Source organism: Osmia bicornis, chromosome 2 (assembly GCF_907164935.1).
Source record: "Osmia bicornis bicornis chromosome 2, iOsmBic2.1, whole genome shotgun sequence".
In the NCBI taxonomy this organism is placed as follows: Eukaryota; Metazoa; Arthropoda; class Insecta; order Hymenoptera; family Megachilidae; genus Osmia; species Osmia bicornis.
Window position 1 is genome coordinate 7,445,665 of NC_060217.1, and position 19,657 is coordinate 7,465,321.

At 30.5% G+C, this 19,657-nt stretch overlaps 2 protein-coding genes across 10 annotated transcripts; one reads left to right on the forward strand and one right to left on the reverse strand.

Annotated features, from left to right (window-relative positions):
- Nucleotides 1–502: 502 nt before the first annotated feature.
- On the forward strand, nt 503–12,896 carry LOC114876098. Of its 9 annotated transcripts, XR_006830168.1 has the most exons (15): nt 503–1,158; nt 1,380–1,541; nt 1,623–1,820; nt 2,004–2,123; nt 2,505–2,561; nt 3,561–3,672; nt 3,758–3,881; nt 3,960–4,095; nt 4,788–4,844; nt 5,691–5,816; nt 5,920–6,173; nt 6,243–6,430; nt 6,579–6,760; nt 11,984–12,065; nt 12,153–12,896. XR_006830168.1 is itself a non-coding variant. In XM_029187175.2 (14 exons), exons 1-14 carry the CDS (start codon nt 1,131–1,133, stop codon nt 11,954–11,956), a joined length of 1,761 nt encoding a protein of 586 aa, XP_029043008.1. In that variant the 5' UTR covers nt 503–1,130; the 3' UTR covers nt 11,957–12,896. The 9 variants fall into 9 exon arrangements, 7 of the variants coding, with proteins under 7 accessions (XP_029043008.1, XP_029043009.1, XP_029043007.1 ...); XR_006830163.1 differs by having other exon boundaries at nt 6,579–12,065; XM_029187175.2 differs by having other exon boundaries at nt 11,940–12,896.
- Nucleotides 12,897–13,145: 249 nt separating this feature from the next.
- Nucleotides 13,146–18,553, reverse strand: LOC114876100 (sialin). Its single transcript, XM_029187179.2, has 8 exons — nt 18,182–18,553; nt 16,551–16,792; nt 16,205–16,441; nt 15,781–15,865; nt 15,573–15,678; nt 15,067–15,328; nt 14,553–14,927; nt 13,146–14,086 (listed from the first exon to the last, which is right to left on the reverse strand). The coding sequence occupies exons 1-8, from the start codon at nt 18,213–18,215 to the stop codon at nt 13,847–13,849; spliced, it is 1,581 nt and encodes a 526-aa protein (XP_029043012.1). The 5' UTR covers nt 18,216–18,553; the 3' UTR covers nt 13,146–13,846.
- Nucleotides 18,554–19,657: the final 1,104 nt, after the last annotated feature.

Sequence of the window (19,657 nt, forward strand, 5' to 3'; positions counted from 1 at the left end):
ATCAGTGGTACACGAGGAAACACATGGGACTCATAGAGGAATCGACATGCCCGAGGTGTGAGGAGGAGGACGAAACACCTCTCCACGTACTTCTAAGATGCAGGGAACTAAGGGCCCAAAGAGGATCAATCCTGAGGACCTTGGAACCCTCATCATTAAGCATTTCGGCTGGCCTGGTGCCGGTGCTTCTAAATTTTGCAACAGAAGCCCAGCTGCCAAGGTACAGCCAGTAAGGAGGCTGCCTAGCGGCCCGGGTACAATGGTCCCCAAGGACTGAGTGCCTGGCTAGCCTCACTTGACAATAATAATAATAATAATTTCATACAAATCATAAAATATAAACATATATGTATACCGCAGTTCACCAGAGTCCATAACTGCGACGCGCAGGTTGGAAGATGGTGGAGGAACGCAGCGAGCTCTCTGCTAATCGCTTTCCACTTCGTTTGGGAGTATCGCCAATCAGGGCGAAGATGCGTACTGGAGATGCGTGAAGAACGAAAATTGGTCTTTTCGCAGTTATGGACTTTGGTGAACTGCGGTATATATAATGATGAATGTGACGTCACAATTTAACAGATGTGATGCATCTTTTCGTTTACGAAAAACCATAGATGACGTAATTGAAATAACACGTCATAGTTAAATATAAGCAGTGACTATAGTCACTGTATATATATTCGTTGATATAAGTATGGCGTAGGGCGGTGTCATGTGTCACTATTTCGATCGATAATTGTTTTAACGATAGTGTTCAAGCCGATCGTTGAGCGTCGCCCATTTTATGTATCAATAGACACTGTGCATTTTTCTGTTATGCATTACCCATTAGAAATTATTCTTGCCCTGTTTACGTGAGGAAATGCTAATCAAACAGAACAAAGAGGTTATATAGAGTTCTCATTTTGACAGGCGCAAACACCGAGCCACACCGAGCTCTGTGGTGGGACAATAAGGAAAGGCGGTTAAAAAGTCGCACAGTAGAAGACTGACCGTCGTTAGTTGAACAGAGTTTGAACTCGTAGTATCACGTAGTATATTAAGCTTCAGTGATATTTATTAACTATTTTTTATTTTCTGAAATCGTAAATAAATAGCTATCAGAATAAAGATAAAAGATAAGAAAAACAATGACCGAGATGGATAATAAAAAGACAGGTTTGTGTATAAAAATTTATTTAAAAATTTTTATTTATTCTAAACTAAATTTTTTAAAGATAAAATTTAACAACATGAAGTGTTCTTTTTTTCTTGTTGCAACCATATGTTACACTATCTTATTAAAATAGATGAAAAGAATTTACATACTTGTCATGCTTAAATCTTTATGTGAAGTTATAATACATTAAATAGTTTAAGTAATATTTTTTTTTTGACAGAACACATTGTCATGACACCAAAATGTAAAACTGCAAATTCTACAACACTTATAATAGAAAGGCAAGTTTTAGAACCACCAGCAGAAAATGGAAATGAAAACAATGTTCACATTGCTGGAGGGGATCATAAAGGAATAGTTATTAATAAGCAAGCAGCTTCTGGTATATAAATGTTTTATAGTTTTTCAATGTGCTAAAATATTTTCAATGTACAAAAAATTAATTTTATATATTTTTTCTTAGTTACAAATGGTGAAATTCATCCAGCACATCTTTGTTTACAATTCAGAGTATTTTTGGTAAGTGCTCAAACTGGAAAGCACACGCAGGAATCAAGAACTCTTCAATTTTGGTTTTCTGGTACATTATCAGAGAGTGAACATCCTAGTGTAGCACAAGAATTTTTCAGGGAATTAGTGAGTCCACAAGAATTTCCAAGAGGTAAAAATTATTTTAACTATTTATAATGATTTAGAGGTATAATTATATGTAGTTAATCCTACTATTCATTAACAATTGTACCAGGATATAATTTCTGTTCATCTTTAGTATTGAAACCATTTAAAACTGTACTACTATCTCCATATAATGATTTTAGTAAAGTCTATGTTTTCTTTTTTACAGATTATGTTGGTTTTATAAAAAAAATAATGAAATTAATGTTACACAAGTACCCCACTATTAAAAAGATAGAAGTAGAATTGAGACAGCTTGAAGAACCAATAACTCTTCCAACTAGACCATGTAAGTAATACATTCAGTTACAATAAATTAATTTGTCTTTTTTAAGTAATAATATACTGGATAGATAATTGGAAATTAATTTCATATCAAAATCTAGTTTCACTGGCTTTATTATTCAATAACATATACTTCTTCTCATTTTAATAAAATAATCCTCAAGTAGGGAGTAGCATCAAGATTTATTTGATTAGACTCATTGAACTAAATGGTACTTGATTGAAAGATATTGGAGGAGTATGTCTCAAGTGTACATTACAACTGAAGGAAATGCACACTTAAAATTTGTATTAATCATGTTACTCGTGCAGATTTTCTTATGCATGTTGTATAATTTTTCTGATATCAAATAAAAATGTTATTTTTAATCTTTGTTATTCACAGCTGATACTGGTCACATACAATTGACACTTCCATATAAGAAAATTATTTGGAAATCAGGTTGGAGTTGTTGAAAAAAATCGCATACTTTATCACAATTTGTTTATGTTTATATAATTTTTTTACATGCAGGCTATTGTACGAAAACAATAACAATTTAATATTTGCCGGTCAGGAATTATACAAAGATGTTTCTTTCCAAAAAATTTTTGTTTAAAATGCAAAGTAATAAAATAGTAGCTCTGTCTTATGTTGACCGGTAGATATATATTTTACTGCTTCACACAACAAAGTAGTAACCATAACAATATTGGCTTAACACTTCATGCTCCTTAGCTTTTGCTTTACATAATAACACAGATTTTAAATGTTTATTATTTGATTCACATTCAGTCAACAATTAAAATTGAAATTTGTAGTGATTCAATCGTAAATTGGAAAAATGGAATTTATAATCAAAATTTTTATTTTTGGTCATTGAGTAGAAAGATACATTCTATTTTGAACCATTTTATTTAAATTATTTATGAAGTATATGATGCTTGTTATTTAAGTGCATGGTTATAAATACAATATTGTTATTCTTTGTCTAATGAGGTACAAAGTTTTAACCCATACAACTAATTGTATGAATAATATAGTATCATTTGATGTGTTTAATATTAATTAAAAAAATTTAATATTTCACATTGTCTCTTCCAGAATTTATTTTTGATAGATTTAGTGTAAACTTGGCAATGATTTCGTTACTGTCTTACAATTTAGCACAGTGCTATATAGCATCTATTTAAAGATTTTACCTTGTTCTCATGGTTACTGCCATATGAGATAAGTAGATTTAATTTCTGTGTCAGTAATACTACAAAAGGCATTAGTATTACAAGTTACCTTCTTATTTTAAATTGAAAGTAGTTCTTCACCATTTATAATATGGCAAACGCAGACAATGTATCATATGCAGTTACAAAAATTGTAGTTACTTATTCATAAAAATTATTTGCATATAACTGATACATCACAAAGTGATGTATTTAATATTTTTTTATATTTATTTAATAGTGTCAACAGATGAAACAGTTATGGGACAAGTAATTGAACTGACATTAGAAAAAGTATTAGAACTTATTGAGTCAGCTTATCCAAATCCAGTAACAGTTACTGATATGGCAAAGTAAGATTTTTAGAAACTATATTTCAATCAATATTCTAGATGCATAAAAATTAAAATGCTAATATTATGATTATACTTATTATAGAGAACATGGGTGGGATCCTTCTGCTGTTGAAATAAAGTTAAAAGAATTACAAGAAAAGGGTGTTGTTAAAGCAATGGAACATGGAGCTTTCACTAGAGTTGTGCACCAAGATACTCAAGTTCAAGTAAATTTTATTTGAATATTTTAACTGGTTTTATAATCAAAAATTTTTATAACAAAGTATTTTATTATTTGGTTTTAGGTCGTAAAACAAATGCCAACTATGGCAAGTGCAAAACAACCAACTATAGCAATTATTACTGCACAGTATTGTGAGAAACTGGCAGTTGATTCAATGATTGAAAACAAAGAGACGTTTGTTCGTTATACAACTGTTGGTAAGATATATTCTTATTATTATCTAATAATTACTCTTTTCTTTTACATCCAGTTTATAAATCAATGTTAATAATATACAGTTACATAGAAGGAACACAAAATAATAATTTGTCTTCAAGACATTAATTACTGTTTTTATCTTCCAATGCAAATAAACAGAACATGCTGTTATTATATTTTCAAAGATAAAGCAATATTTTATTATTGATACTCTGATTGCATTTTTTTTTTTTTTATTAGTCTGATTTAGTTTTTATTATATTTTATATAATAAATTTAAAGTTTAAATTGAAATATTTAACAAATATTGTGTTTTGAAAAATATTTACTGTATTTTACATTGTATAGAATACTAGTTTTTGAAATAATTATGTTAATTGTAACACTTTATTGGCGGAAAATGCTACAATGGAATCATTTACATTAACAGTCAACTGTTAATAGTATCTAACACCACATTTGTCGGGATAAACCCGTGATATTTATTTATCACTTGGTTCTACCTTCTTCTAAAATATTTATAAATTTGGAGCAACAATCATTTCTTGTCAATTCTTGATACAAAGAACTGGCCTTAATAAAAGTTACTCGTGCAACTCCCCGGCCAGTAAAGTGTTAATATCGCGTGGTAATCAATGGTAAAAGCGTTAAAAGTATTGAGAACATTAGTTCATTACGCATGAAACTTTAGGTACGGCAAGTTCACCTGATGCGACAGACGGAGTACCGCGAGTGATATGCCGTTTCGGTAAAGTAGTCTGTAATATAGTTTCTTTTTGTTTCGTTTCAATGTCGTTTAACGTTACAGCTTGCCAATTGCTTGTTTCTAAGAATCGTTGCAGAGCCATTGTGCCGTACAAAATGTACCTTAATGGGTATTTTTTAAATATTTGTTACATGACAAATACAACATTTTGTTATGTTACAATAGAATCGCTCAAACATCATCTCATGTATCATGTTCCCATATTTAAAACATTTATTCTTTCAGCAATGTTAGTGAACTACATTATGTCTATCGCACATACATATTAAACGGGCATGGTTATCACAAATTACATCTGCTATTTCTATGTCCTTCGTTTATGTGTTATTTTATTTGTTTTTATTCTTATTTATGACTGGTACTAACTTTTTATAATTATTGTTTTTATTCTTATATAAAAAAAACCGGTTAATAACATAAATATCAATTTTTTAATTTTATTATGTTATTAATATTTTATTTTGTAAACTTTTTCTTCAAGATATAGCAACAATCTTGCACTATACATCTTTGAATATGCAAAAATAGATATTTTATATCTTAAATAACCATGTATTTATGAATAAATACAACCATAAAGAAAATGAAATTATTTGATGTACTAATAAATTTTTTATTGATAAATTTAATTGCATACCTGATAATGGTTACTGAACACAATTGCATCTATTTGGAATGATTCGTTTTTAATCAATTTAATCACAATATAACACAGATTTGATACCAGTCTATTGATAGCAGCACAATGCACTTGTACTATACACAGATTTCAGAATTTTCAGTTGTATAAAATTTGAGTCATGTAACATGAGACAATTTTTGTTATAGGTGAATCAAATGTTTATACATTAGGTAATATTGGTGCACACAGAATTGTATGTACAAAGCTACCAACTGTAGGTCATACAAGAGAAGCAATGACTGCAGCAGGAAATACAACTACTAGATTATTAGGTAACATTTAAGCAGTTTGTTCCTTTTATGATTAACATTGTTTATAATAAATTTCAAGTATAAATAATTAACGTTTAAATAATCAAGTTTGAATAATTTCTAGGTACATTTCAAAAAGTGGATTTCGTTTTTCTAATCGGAATTGGAGGAGGTGTGCCACATTATACAGATTATAATAAACATGTACGACTCGGTGACGTGGTTGTTTCATATCCTGCTCCTGTTAATAAAAAGTACATCTATGCTTATTGTGAAAGTGCAAAGACGAACGAAAGTGGTGATTATCATTTTGAAACCAAAGAATACTGCCCACCAAATTTATATCTTCAAGAAATTGCTGCCAATCTTAGAGACCAAGTAAGTGTCTTTTACTATTAAAAATATAATGGTATTGATTATGTTATTTACAAATTGTAATTCTTTCAGTCGGAGAATGAACCAAATCCTCCATGGCAAAAGTACCTGAAAGAAGGTTTAGATGCATTAAGTAATCAAACGGAACATGATTTTAAAGCACCACCGCCGGAATCTGATAAATTATACATGGCTATTGGTGAAAGAGATGTTATTGAAGTTGCACATCCTACTGCGCCCTCCGATGCTGTAAATAAAAGGTTATTATCATACATATTTTAAAATAAATTGATTGTTTTCAAGTATTGTGATGATTTATAGTTACATATGTGTTTCGTAAAACCTTACACAGTATTGATCTTCAAAATTTTTAATAAAATAATAGAAATAAGTGTTCTTATGTTACAGGGTGGATGGTTGTTCACGCATTCATTTAGCTCCAGTGGCATCCGGTAGACATATCGCTCGCGACGATCAACTTAGGCAGAAATTTGCGGCTCGTTTTCGAGCCCTCGCATTCGATGCAGAAATGGACGCGGTAGTTGAAAGTATTTTGGGTAATTGCCGTGAAAGTTTCGCCGTTATTCGAGGTATTTCTGATTACAAAGATGGCTCCCGTATAAAAGAATGGCAGCCCTATGCGTCCTTAGCTGCTGCTAGCGTGATGAAATCTATCATTTGCGCTATGGATCCACCCACTAATGTGTAATATCCTTATTGAACATTGCTTTTCCTTTCATTCCGCATAGTATGTTATGCGTAAGAGTAGTGTAATTTTTTTGCAATTTCTATTTTATGCAGCATTTCTATACAAGGTGGACCAACTATTTTTATTGATTTAAAATAATTAACGCGCTTGATATAAATCAAGCGCGAAAATTGCATAATAATTATTCAGTGAACAATTTAGTTTTATTTTCCGGGGTCACTTAATAGATGTCGCATTGAAAATGCGACATAAATCAATCATTTGTCTTACGATCATCAGAAAGTATGATTGTGATTGAAACTTATGATAGTAAGATGCACCAAGTGCATTTTAATTAAGGAAATTATAGTTAGTACGAATGACTCTTTAAACGGTAGGAATCAATAATACAGTACGCTCACGCTTTCTAAATCATTTCTATATCGCTCAAAAATTATACACCTAATGAATGAAAATTCATTTTGAGACAGCTGTTTGGAGAACACTTTTTACAATCTTTGCATTTATAAAGAACGTATACCTTTTCAAAACTATTAATCTAATATTTATATCCATTTGTACTGTTATTAGTTTTATGTGATTTTGAAAATTTTATAGGATTTACATGCAACTATTATTCTTTTATATTGCTTAAGTACGAGGTTGAGAAATTAATGTACAGTATCGAGTACAATAGGCTTCCCTAAGGAAAATGGCGTTATAGGGACCGCTTGTGAAAAGTGATGGGAACTTGAGGAAGGGAAAGCCTTCGAGGAGGATCGGGAACCTGGAAATCTGGGGAGTTCTATGGCGAGGACTATGAACTCTGAAACCCAAAAATCCGGCCAAGCCCGGGGGGGGGGGGGGGGCAATTGTCATTTTCCCCAGGGAAGCCTTCCATTCTCAATACTATACAAGATTAATCAGTTCAGTGATCCTAAGACTGGTGCCATTTTCATTTGCACACGCGTAGATTCTTTAAAAGTCTATTACATAGCAAAACAATACATTTCACAATATGAGAGATCATAATTTTTGCAATAGTTATGTAGTTTAATTATTGTAACAATAAGGTCCTCGAATATCAAATCTTATCGGACAGGATCCGAATTAAAATAGATAGAACCATGAAAAGCTTTAAATGAAGCCTTGGGTGTAGTCAGCAAAACAATTTAATCGTAGAATGTGATATCTAACATTGAAAGCAGAAAGTAATTTGGCAGTATTTATTGAAACGCAATCAATGTGTCGTTAAAACATTGTCATAGGAAATATTACATGTTTATCAGAGTATATTGCCGTTTCAAACAGAGTTGCCGACTTTATTCGTGGGTCATAAATGTGTATATCCACAGAATTGGGAGAGCTAAAAAAGTATAAATATATGATACCGTCCGAAGGTTTGATTGTACTTTCAGAAATAACAGCAGCATAGCGAGTATTTCTAAGTATGGTATCCCTTTTCATAAACCTATTAAATACAACAAGTGAAAGATATGCTTTCACTAAAATCAGTACATAAATACAATTTATTTGTATATAAAATTAAAGGATCATAGCAAATTTTTTTTTACCTATTAATTATGATTCTTTTCTTGTATAGTCATTGGATATATTATTATTCTAATGCATTTAAATTGATTAAAGTTTCACATTTTATTTTTGTATGTATTCTACAAATCACCTACCAAAATTTAAAAAAATACAGAAATTCCATTGTATTGTACATAATTTTATCTAAATTAATAAGTGCAATTAAAACTTTGGATGGTAGTATACATACCAAATACATTAGAAATTGTACAATTAATTAAAATTAATTAATCCAAGTGCCAATGTGTTCAATATATTTGGTTGATGGGGAAGTAAGGGAAATATCTCTGAAAGATAAAGAAATTAGAGGTATTCCAGAGATCAAATTATCAACTTTCAATCATTATTACATAATCAGATTAATAGTTAAACCTGAAATTGAACTGAATTTTGTTTACAAGCAATATTTTACTTTATCTTTTAGAGTGGTATCCTCGTTGCCAGCAAAACAGACCAAAATATTACTGAATTGTATTGTCTCTTTAAAAAGTCGACGCGAATATTCAAAGGTTTAAGAAACCTTAATAGAAAAAAAGAAAGGAAATTCAATACCTTTAAGGTTTGTTGAAGAACCTTTCAAAATGTAACTTCCTCGCATTTCAACGTCTTGATAGATTCTAAAGCACAGGGTAGCATATGAGAACTCTATATAGTATAATATTTAAGTGACATGCAACTATCGGATTCGAGCATAAATCTAAACGATTAGAAAAGTAGTACATACATGTAGACATAAGTAAGTACACATGCATTGTTAACAGCATCAAAATCTTAGAATTCAACCTGGATCGTGATGATATTAATTCGGTATTTGTCATTGATTGTCACTGAGAAGCTCTTTATTTATTTATTTATTTGTTTGTTATTTAAAGACATTTATATTTTATAATTTACAAAATATGTAAACAATTTTCATTTCACGAATGTTATTTAGTTTTTATTGTTTTGAATGAACAGGATGTTCAGCTTGTAAAAAATATTTCATACAAAAATGTTTCTATTTCAAACAAAAAACAACAAGTAGCAGAAAATTCAGTAAAAAAAGAAGACTGTTTTAACTTTCATTAATAACACCATATCACTGTTAAATTTTAACTAATACCATCATTGCTGTTTTGGATGTTATTGACTTTATTTAAAAGTAAATATAATTCCTGGATATTGCATGTTTGGAATAGATCAGTTTTTGTATTCAATATTTTTTGTCAGAACACTGGTGAGCACTCTGTATATATGATATTGATATATTAGGTGAAAGATAAGAGTAGAAAAAAAGGGAGTAACAGGACCTCAGATTAATCAATGAAAAAAAAAGAAAAAAAAAAACAAATCACTTGTTGCGTAGAAGCACATTTTTCAAATTCTATATAGAGAATGATTATCATATAATATATATGTATTATTAAATACAGACACACGAATACGTAAATACAGATATACAGTTATTTAAAATATTTAATATATATAAAAATATTATATAAGTTTTATTATGTGGTAAAACTCTTAAGTTCAATTTACCTGATAACAGATTCCTACTTATAAGGCCTAGACGTTATTTTGTATGGCACGAATGAACTTTGTTGTTACGTTTAAACGGGGCTTTCGGGCTTCAAGCTTCCATACTTACGCATTTACAAGATTTGTGTTAATATCGGGCGCTTTAAACGCTAGTCGCACTATTGTGTTTTCTGTCTGTTTTACATGTAGCCTGTATCGTTAAGTGATCGATGCCTGCCAAAAGTTTGGAACCGCTGTACAAACCATAGATCACAGAGATCTACAAAAAATAAACAATTTTTATTAAATTTTGCGGCTTTACTTACTAAAACCATTTTTCTTTCGTTCTTCAATGTTGCAAGAAACTGAGATATTTGCATTTAGTTGTAATTAAAATAATCAGATTTCCTATGGTTTCTTATTGCACATGTATATTATTTTAAAATTATTAGAACAATTATCAAAGTATTTGGATGTGTATGAGTAATGTAAATCAAGTTTTTGTATATTACGTAAAATTTGACTTGCAAAGTTACTACGAAGCTGATTGTAAAAGACTCAGTTATTAATAAGCCAAGGTCCAGAAGTGGTATCCTCAGACTTCAATGTTTTAAAAATAGCAAAACTTCAAAGTAGTTGTGGAATTACAACTCATTCGTTATATCGTCCATAAAATATTTGATAAATAGGTGATTCCAAACTTTTAGTTGGCAGTGTATAAGACGTCTCATACAGCTGGGATAAGCTATGCCTCTAAAATGGTAGAAGATTATATATTTTTTTAAACGTCAAACAATGCATTTTGTTATTCTGTATGAAAAGGTATTAGGGACTTGGGTCGAAAATGAATTAGTTCAAAAGATATTTTAGGAAGAGACAGGGAGAGCTTAGGGTCTAACAAATTTTTATGGAATTGTATACTTTGTTACATGTCAATCGAAGCGTATTTTTTTTCTGTATAAAAAAGTATGAAGGGTCGAAAATTGAATGGTTTAAAAGATATCCGAGGGAGAGACCACCAGACTCTACCTGTCTCTCCCTAAGATATTTTTTTAATTAACCAATTTTTAACCCAGGTACTTTAATACTTTTTTGTAGATAATAAAAAGACGCTTCGATTGACGTATAGAAAGTTATGTATCTAATTCTGTTTTATAAAGAGAAGACAACCTTGAAATCTTTGGAACCGCTTCATTTCCGGTACCGACACTTGCATCACATGATGTTCCATTCGACATCATTTAATTTTTTCCAAGACTTTTCTTCTATCTTATACAATTTTAGAGCTGTAGCTTGGCCCAGTTGCATGGGACACCCTTATCTACGTCCAGCTGGTTTGTATTTAACACTTTCGTTAATAACACTCATTTGAACAGTCACTTGTAATAAATCATACAATTATTAATTTGCTATAATATATTTTCTAAATATGAAATAGAAAATGAAATCATTGAACTTTTTTTACGCATTGTACTATTCTTTATATTTAAATATAAATTAAAACTGAGTTTCTTATTAGACATGCAAAATGAGAATTCTAACGAACGTGTAAAGTGAAACTTATTTAGCTTCCGTAATGTACATACAATCACAATGGATTTCAATTTTGTCCAGTAGAAGCTAATGTCTTAAACATTTATTGTAACTATTACATGCCATTTTGATTCGAAAAAATAATTTATCGTTCTAATTTAGTAACTAATGACTGTAATGTGTGTTGAAAGAAGTTTTAAAGGTTCAGAAATGAAAATTTATGCTTCTTTATGCTTATATTCGAGTAGTCTTCCGGCCATCAGAATGATTCATATTGAGATGAGACCTTGCTTAGATATTGCCTGGTTAACAAAATGGGTGCCACCGAAACGTTTTCCATGAAATTATATACTAATTTTCACACGAATTAGACATCACATTGGCGCATTTTCTCAAAATCGTGGAAAAAGGTTTATTTCTATTAATTTATGGATTAATTGTGTATAATTTTCTGGTAGATAGTTCCAATATTTAAGTTACAACATTTTTGAAAATATGTCAGTCCAGGGTTAACGAGGTTGGTGTTGTAATATTTCATGACGAAATCAAATTTTGGAAAAGAGACAACAAGATTGAATTTAATGGTAATTAGAAGAATGATAGTAATTTCGGTGAATGTTTTGGTAGCTTCCATGATTAGTAGCATTTTATTAGAATTACAATATTTACAGGGGAAGAGGAAACAAAGTGTTGTGTCTAATTGTAAGTTACTTCAACGCGGAAGAGAAACTGTGATAATATCTGGGCTTTTCTGCGTGAAGTAAGGAAAAGTACACATAGAGAGAGCTATGATGGAAATACAGTGACTCAAACATTTTTTCACGTAAAAGTTTTATTTGTTGCGCAAAATAACTGTATGTTATTGATTTAATGATATGAACGCGCGCAATAATTAAGATAAATGAAACATAATGCAATAACTTTAGCATTCATTCTTTGTGAATTATTTATTCAAAATCTCACAGTAAAATATATTATTCTTAAAGTTTGTAAATGCGTAAACAAATATGAGTCATTGTAAATTGGATCCCGAATGTTCGATTCTGTTATAAAATAGGTAATATGGTATGCGAAAAGAAAAAGTAAAAAATACATTTTTGTTAATATTTAGTATAAAAACAAATGACAGCATATAATTTTGTTTAAAGGGAAAAATTTTTGTTCAAAAATAATTTTGTTCCAGGGGTGAGAATTTGTAAAAATCAAGATAAGACAAATTTATATGAAAGTACTATTTTTAATTTCGACAGGTGAAGAAATCTTTTCGTATCAACTTCACGTAGATCTTTATGAAATTTCATCTCCATAATGTGGTTTCAATAAATAAAGGTCCATTGTTCCTATGTTTATTGCTATATATTTTGTGTATAACATAGTGTTGTAATTCTTTTGTATATTAAATTTGTGTACAATTTTATGTGATTAAATTAGTAAGATAGAATACTTGTTCAACACATGAAATGTAATAATGTAATTCTAATTTTTTTTTTTCTTCATATTGTTGATCAATTGTTTGACATAATTTTCTCGTGCCTTCAAATTTTGCTAAAAGTTGATTTAAATATGAAATTCATCTTGTTCTTGTATGAAGTGTCGAAATTTCAATTAGGAAAATTTTAGTAAAGTTTTATTGTTTAATTTGTTAGTATGCAAAATGAAGCGTGTCTATATTAAAATCTTTATTACTAATATAAATCTTACAATATCTTTTATTTAACGAAATATTAATTAATCAATTGATAATTTTTTATCATTTCTTCACATTTATTTTCTACTTTGCTTACCTGTATTAGTGATCTCAACGTACACTGGTATTGTAACAATATAAATACTTCTTTGTTCCAAATATTGTTAAAATAAAATATTTCTACCATTTTTATTATACCTGATATTATTAAAAATATTTAAGGTATTCCACACTGGATCAAGTATTTCGTTAAACATTTTTTAATTGATATATAATTCAGTCTTTGAAAAATTCATTAAAATGCTGATAAATATGGAATTTTAATGAACACATTTTCCTTAATTTCCTTGCTAATGACTTTCATTTTTGTGTTCTTGGAGCTGTGAACAGCGAAAATACCACTTTGAAACAAATATACTTGATGTTTTAAACGTGCAGTACCACTGTAAATTTGTAAAATACTTGGAATGTTGCATAAATGATGAATTTTTGACAATTTTTATCAGTATAATATTGCGACAGCAATCATAATTCAATGGTTGAAATTTTATAAATTTCATTGATTACTTATTTTTATATTCTTAGATGATATTTTATTATTCTTTGGTGGTTTAACGTTAATACAACATGTTCTATCACTTTTAATTAGTATGTACTGTATTTCTGCTTTCACTTTCCTCATTTCTGTTCAATCATTTTATCTTTTTCGTTTGCGTCCATTTTTTCATTTGCTTCCTCGCATTTTATAGCAGTTGCTTTCGTCAATTTCTGCATTTCTTGTTCCATTTTTTCGTCGACTTTCCCGTATTTGTTCCACCGTTGTTCCTTTGATGTTCCAAATAACAAGAATATAATAGTTCCAGCAAACGAATTTATCGCTGCTATGATAAAAACTGAACGCCACTGGGATATAGTTTGCTGAAAAACAGTACAAAGTAATTAATTTGTATACACGCGTAACTATAAGGTAAATTAGCTTCAAATTGATGTGTCATATGTGCCATTTTACAGTACCTTTATGTCAGCAAACTTAATGTATACTAATTAAGTTTGATAAGAGATAATGCGGTAATGTTTGAACAAGCATACGGAAGTTTATAAATTTGTCAAGATTATGGATATATAATGATTAATCACGGAAGTCGTATTTTCGCTTTTATCTGTCTTATTGCAAATTAAATAAGCAAGATCGTGAAGAAAAATAATGATTCGTTATTAAATACTCGTTGAATACCGTAAGATTTACCGATGATTAACTTAATACACTTGAATAATTAAAAAAACAAGAATCGCGAGTAGCATCATAATGCGCTTTGCGCCCGTACCCTAAACCATCAGTTGTAGTATACGTTTGTTTGAATAAAGTATCGTATTTGTTACTCACGTTATTGTTTGTCAAAACGCCAACGACTGCAGGTGAAATGAAACCACTCCATATCACCACCAATCCGCATAAACCAAGCAGAACACTAGCATAATTCGGGCTCAGATCAACGAAGTTTGCGAAACTGGAAGCGGAAACTGCACCGTTTATAGTAATCCCTGCCATCATAAAGATTATAGCGAATGTTGGTTGGCATCCACTGAAACCCAACATCAAGATGAGGACTCCTAGAAGACCCGTGGACACAAAAGTGGCCAGTTTCCTAACGTTCGTCAAGCTCATCCTCTTGGTACGTATCAGCCAATCGCTCATAATTGAAAAATAATATGAGAAGATCATTCTCATTAAATGTGGAGCTCCAGAGATCATACCAACCTGCAAATATAAAAAATCAAATAAAATTGAAAATAAACATTGAAAATGATTTAAACAGTGGATCAATTGCCATGTATTTTTCATTTTGTGTTTAGAGCGATTATTTTCTAAGTTTCCTATAAAAATATGTTTCATTTACCGCATTGATGTTCCATCCATGAATAAAATTAAAGTAGGACGGTGCTTGGGTCATCAAAGTAAGAAAACCCCATCCACTGCTCCAGTTAGCAGCGATGGTAACCCAAACAGGACGCGATGTCAGTATGGATTTCCATGGTATTCTGGTCTCCTGTTCGTCGACTGAATCCCCAAGATTATCCAAAATGTATTTCTTTTCTTTGTCACTTATTCGGGGATGTTGCTGGGGCGAATCGTACACCAGGAACAGCCAGAAAACGTACCTTTAAAATCAGTTTAGTTTTATCGGTACCATTTTTATCCCTTAACTACTTTCGCTATTTAATGTTACATGACAACTTGTAGATTCAAATTAGGAATTAGTAGATTTCGTACGAAATCTAATTTCTAAAAATAATATATTTTCTAAATTAAGATGCACGTATGCAAATGGTCCATTCTATTAAAATTTCTGCATAATACCTAGGGATTATTGTACAAAAAATTATACTGTGTAAAAGGCATTACCAAACCACACCAACTAATGATGTTACATAAAAAGCTGCAGCCCAACCGAACGTGTTACTAACAGCAGCGCAAAGTGGATAAGTTACAGCAGCACCAACAGAGCTACCTGAAAAGTTACAAATCTTAAGAAACAAACATGTAAATACATGTAAGTAAAATTGTATTATTTATTTAATATATTTTCCCTGAAGATGTGATTAACTCTTACCCAAATAGGAACTGACGAATCGGCTTCTCTCATTTGGGGGTATCCATTTCGCTGTCATATTATGCATCGAAGGCCAAATTACACCCTATGGGAGATAACAATTGCAATGCAATATATATAAAAAGTTTATAACTGCTTTCCTGTTCGAATAATTTTAATAGAATCATTATGAATGTACAGTAGACTCTCGTTATATCGCCGCGAACGGGATGGTAGGGACGGAAAATTTTTCAAGTTTCCCAACTTTCAGTTGGAGGCAAACAAGGAGATAAGATTGTATCATTTTCATAAGCTATACTGATGGAAGAGTAACACTAGCATGCTTGAAAATCTGTGCGAAAGTCAAATCGCTTACGAGCAATATAACGAGAGACCACTGTATTAATAATAATCGAAACGAAAGCTTGCAACTTAGTTGACTTACAGCAGCCAGACCCTGAAGAACTCGTAGGAAGACAAGAGCATAGAGATGATAATGCGTTATGAATGGAATGAAAAATCCGATTAAAGCTGTGAAAAAATTTCCTAAGCCATAAACAAGTTTGGTCCCATAACGTCTGGCCAATAGTCCGCCAGGAAGTTGTGATAACCAGTGCAACCAGTAGTAAGCTCCTAAAGCTAAACCTTGCTGATATTCGTTCCATTCAAATCGATCTTCGTACTGTGAACAATATTTAATAATTATTGGTAGACACATTTGAAATTTGAATTAAAGAGAAAATTCAGTTCTGAGCGTTTCGCTTTCATCGAATCTTTAAAAATGTACATACCGTAACATTATATGGGATTGGTATAGTCGAAGGTGTTGTAAAAGTGCTGTTAATGTCGTACGTTTTATTATGTAATAGCTGGATGGATTCTGAATTGCATTGTGCAATTATAGTTGTCTTTGGACGCGGCAGTACCATCGCCACTATCGTCAAATTCAAGTTGATCCTCATCATATAATTGGCGGCGAAGCCGAAGAAAACCAGATACCAGAGTACATCTCGGCATGTTATCAATTCCCTTCCTGAAACACAGTTACTTCTTATATCGTCTTAAAAAGGATTTAACCTTCTGTTCTGTAGCAACGCTACATTGCACTATTTTTTTCAAAATAATTCACAAAAAATTGATCACGTTACTGTTATTTACTTAAATAATACTATCTAAAAAACTAATTTTTTTTTACAAATCTGTATTTTTACATTTTTCAAATAATGTATTACCTCCGAAAAATGTCTTGAAAAGGCTAATATTAATTCAGGTTTTAAATCTCAATGTTCTTACGTATCTTTTGTTTTCGATAATCGATGATATTTCAAGACTTCCAAAATAGTTGTTTAAAATGTACTGTATCGTATTAATATTTTTTATATTATAAAATAATATTGTTACGTTAATTATTTCTTATTTATACAAATATGAAAGTTTGTGAAAGTTCAAAGTTTTCAACACCTTTAAAATTTTCAAAAATTTTTAATTGTTCCAATTGATCCGCTTTCGGATGTGTTAATGTACTTGACGAATGTACGTCAAATAATTTGTCGTGTATGCCCAACATTAAATGTTTACACTTGCAATTCCAGACTGCACTTGTATATACAACTAATTGTTTGGACACTTGAAACTACAACGTAATAGAATCACAACAACAATCGCAAACAGCGCTTAATATTATCGTCAGACAATATCTGCCCATTGATACAAGTGATATATTGCAATAATGTACGACATGTTATAAACATTAACATAAAATATGTATGAGATTAACGTCAAAATGTTTAGTAATAATTGTGTAATTTAGAAACACGATTTGATTTATTATACAAACTTTCTATTCTCGTGTTACAACTAGGGATAGCAAGGATATATCGATGTTTTCTATCAATTAAAATTAATGTTTTTACCGTGAATATTTAAAAATTGATACACTGAAACCATCGATGATTTACGATCGTTATCTTTTCGTGCGTAGCACAGTATCGTGCGATGAACAATAAATATGGTATCCAATACATATGTCAAAATGTTTAAAATGAAAAGTAGACTATAATTTCGTCTTCATTTGTAATTTTGTTAATTCCTGATCAAAATTGAAAATAGAAGTTTATTGTAAATTTCGGTGAATTATCTTTAAAAGCTGAGGTCTCAATGAGATCTTTTTTGACTTCGTATGCTTTAAAATAAATAAAAGTTGAATCTGTATCTATCACGTAATCTAAAAAATAATATGCTAAATAATAATAAAAATAATAACGTGCATGGTCTTAAACTATGTTATTTTATAAAAAGTGGAAATCCATAGTGTTAATTTTTCCAATTGCACCACCAGTTAGATGATTCTTGAAAAAAATGAACGAAATTCAAGTTGTTTAATCTTGCATTTAAATTTTTCGAGCATTAAAATTCAACTCACTATTCTCCATTTTCTCGTTCTTCAACTGCTCCATTATTTGTCAAATAAATTGGAAAATTGTCAAGGAAAATCACTTTGACGATTATGCGCGATTCAATTTTAGTATTTTAAGGTACACTACTCATGATATTTCAAAGCACTTTTGTATTTGATTAATTTTAGCGGAAGTTTTATGAAACTATTTCATATCACATTTTCCTTTGATCAATTTCGATTACTGTCGAGTATATTCACAAGTGTGTGAATGAGTTAATGCCGCCAAGAACACTGTGTGTCTCTTCTTCGATTACAATCACGCGAGCACTGAGAAATCTGCCCGCGAATCTGCAGCAGCGCGGAAATAGTCGTGATAAAGAGAATTCACGTTTTGTATGTTGACTTAGCTTTGATAATTCCATTCTCGTTCAATGATGTTTATTATCAAGAAATATGCATTCGGTTTATCGAATGCGAATGATGTACAGGCAGTCACAAGAAGTTTATATATCCCTTATAAATTTCATTTATCTAACTTTGGTACTTTCCGGTAGAGCAGAAAACCAAGAGCGGTCATATGTTTCTTATATGTAAATGGGGATAATTTGTATTTTAAAATCATGTTAGATTTCTATTAAAGAAAATAAAAAAGGAATTTAGTTCACCCAGTTTAACTATTTGTTTTTTTTATGTTGCCAAAAGTGTGCGGTAACCCATCTTTCAGTAAACCGCTCTCAACTTGGCTTTACTTTGTAGACCCCATCGACAGCCGTGAAATCTGCTTGGCAAAAATAAGTATGCCGTTTCTCTCACCCCATAAAAAAAATTGATTAATAATTAATAATAATTAGATATTAAAATAACATCATTCGTACATATTACTTTATTATTACATATATAGTATAAGCTATAATTAATAATTACAGTATAAATAATAAATTTAAAAAATAACAATTTTCATTTTTTGCTACATAACTTTCATACGTAATTGTTTTTTGCTAACCATTTCGTTATGTAAATTACGTTATTTTCTTTGACTGAATATAGCAACTAAAAACCAAAGGATAGAAAAGGTTTTGGAAACAACTTTTTATGTTAAAAATTGAAATTCCTATCTAAGCAAGATAGTTGCATAAGTTAAGTAACATCAATGATCACTTTTACTCGGTTATGCAATTATCGTAATTGGTCGCCGAACTGTGTAGCGATAGTTGCACAGTATAAAAAAGAAATTCAACACAAGATGTAATTTTGTTCTGTCGCAACGTACAATTTTCTTTCAGCTTTAGTTACTTGTAATAATCAACCCTTAGACGGCGGACCATGAAGAGAGCCACTTAATTCTTAAATTATTCTTCCATATTAAATTAAATTATTCTTTTAATGAAACGTTTTTTTTCCATTTAAAAATCATACATTTACCTTTAGATTAATATCCTTGAATATGTTTTGTAAGTTTGGGTCACGACTCACCCGGGCTCCGCTGTTCAATAATTAACT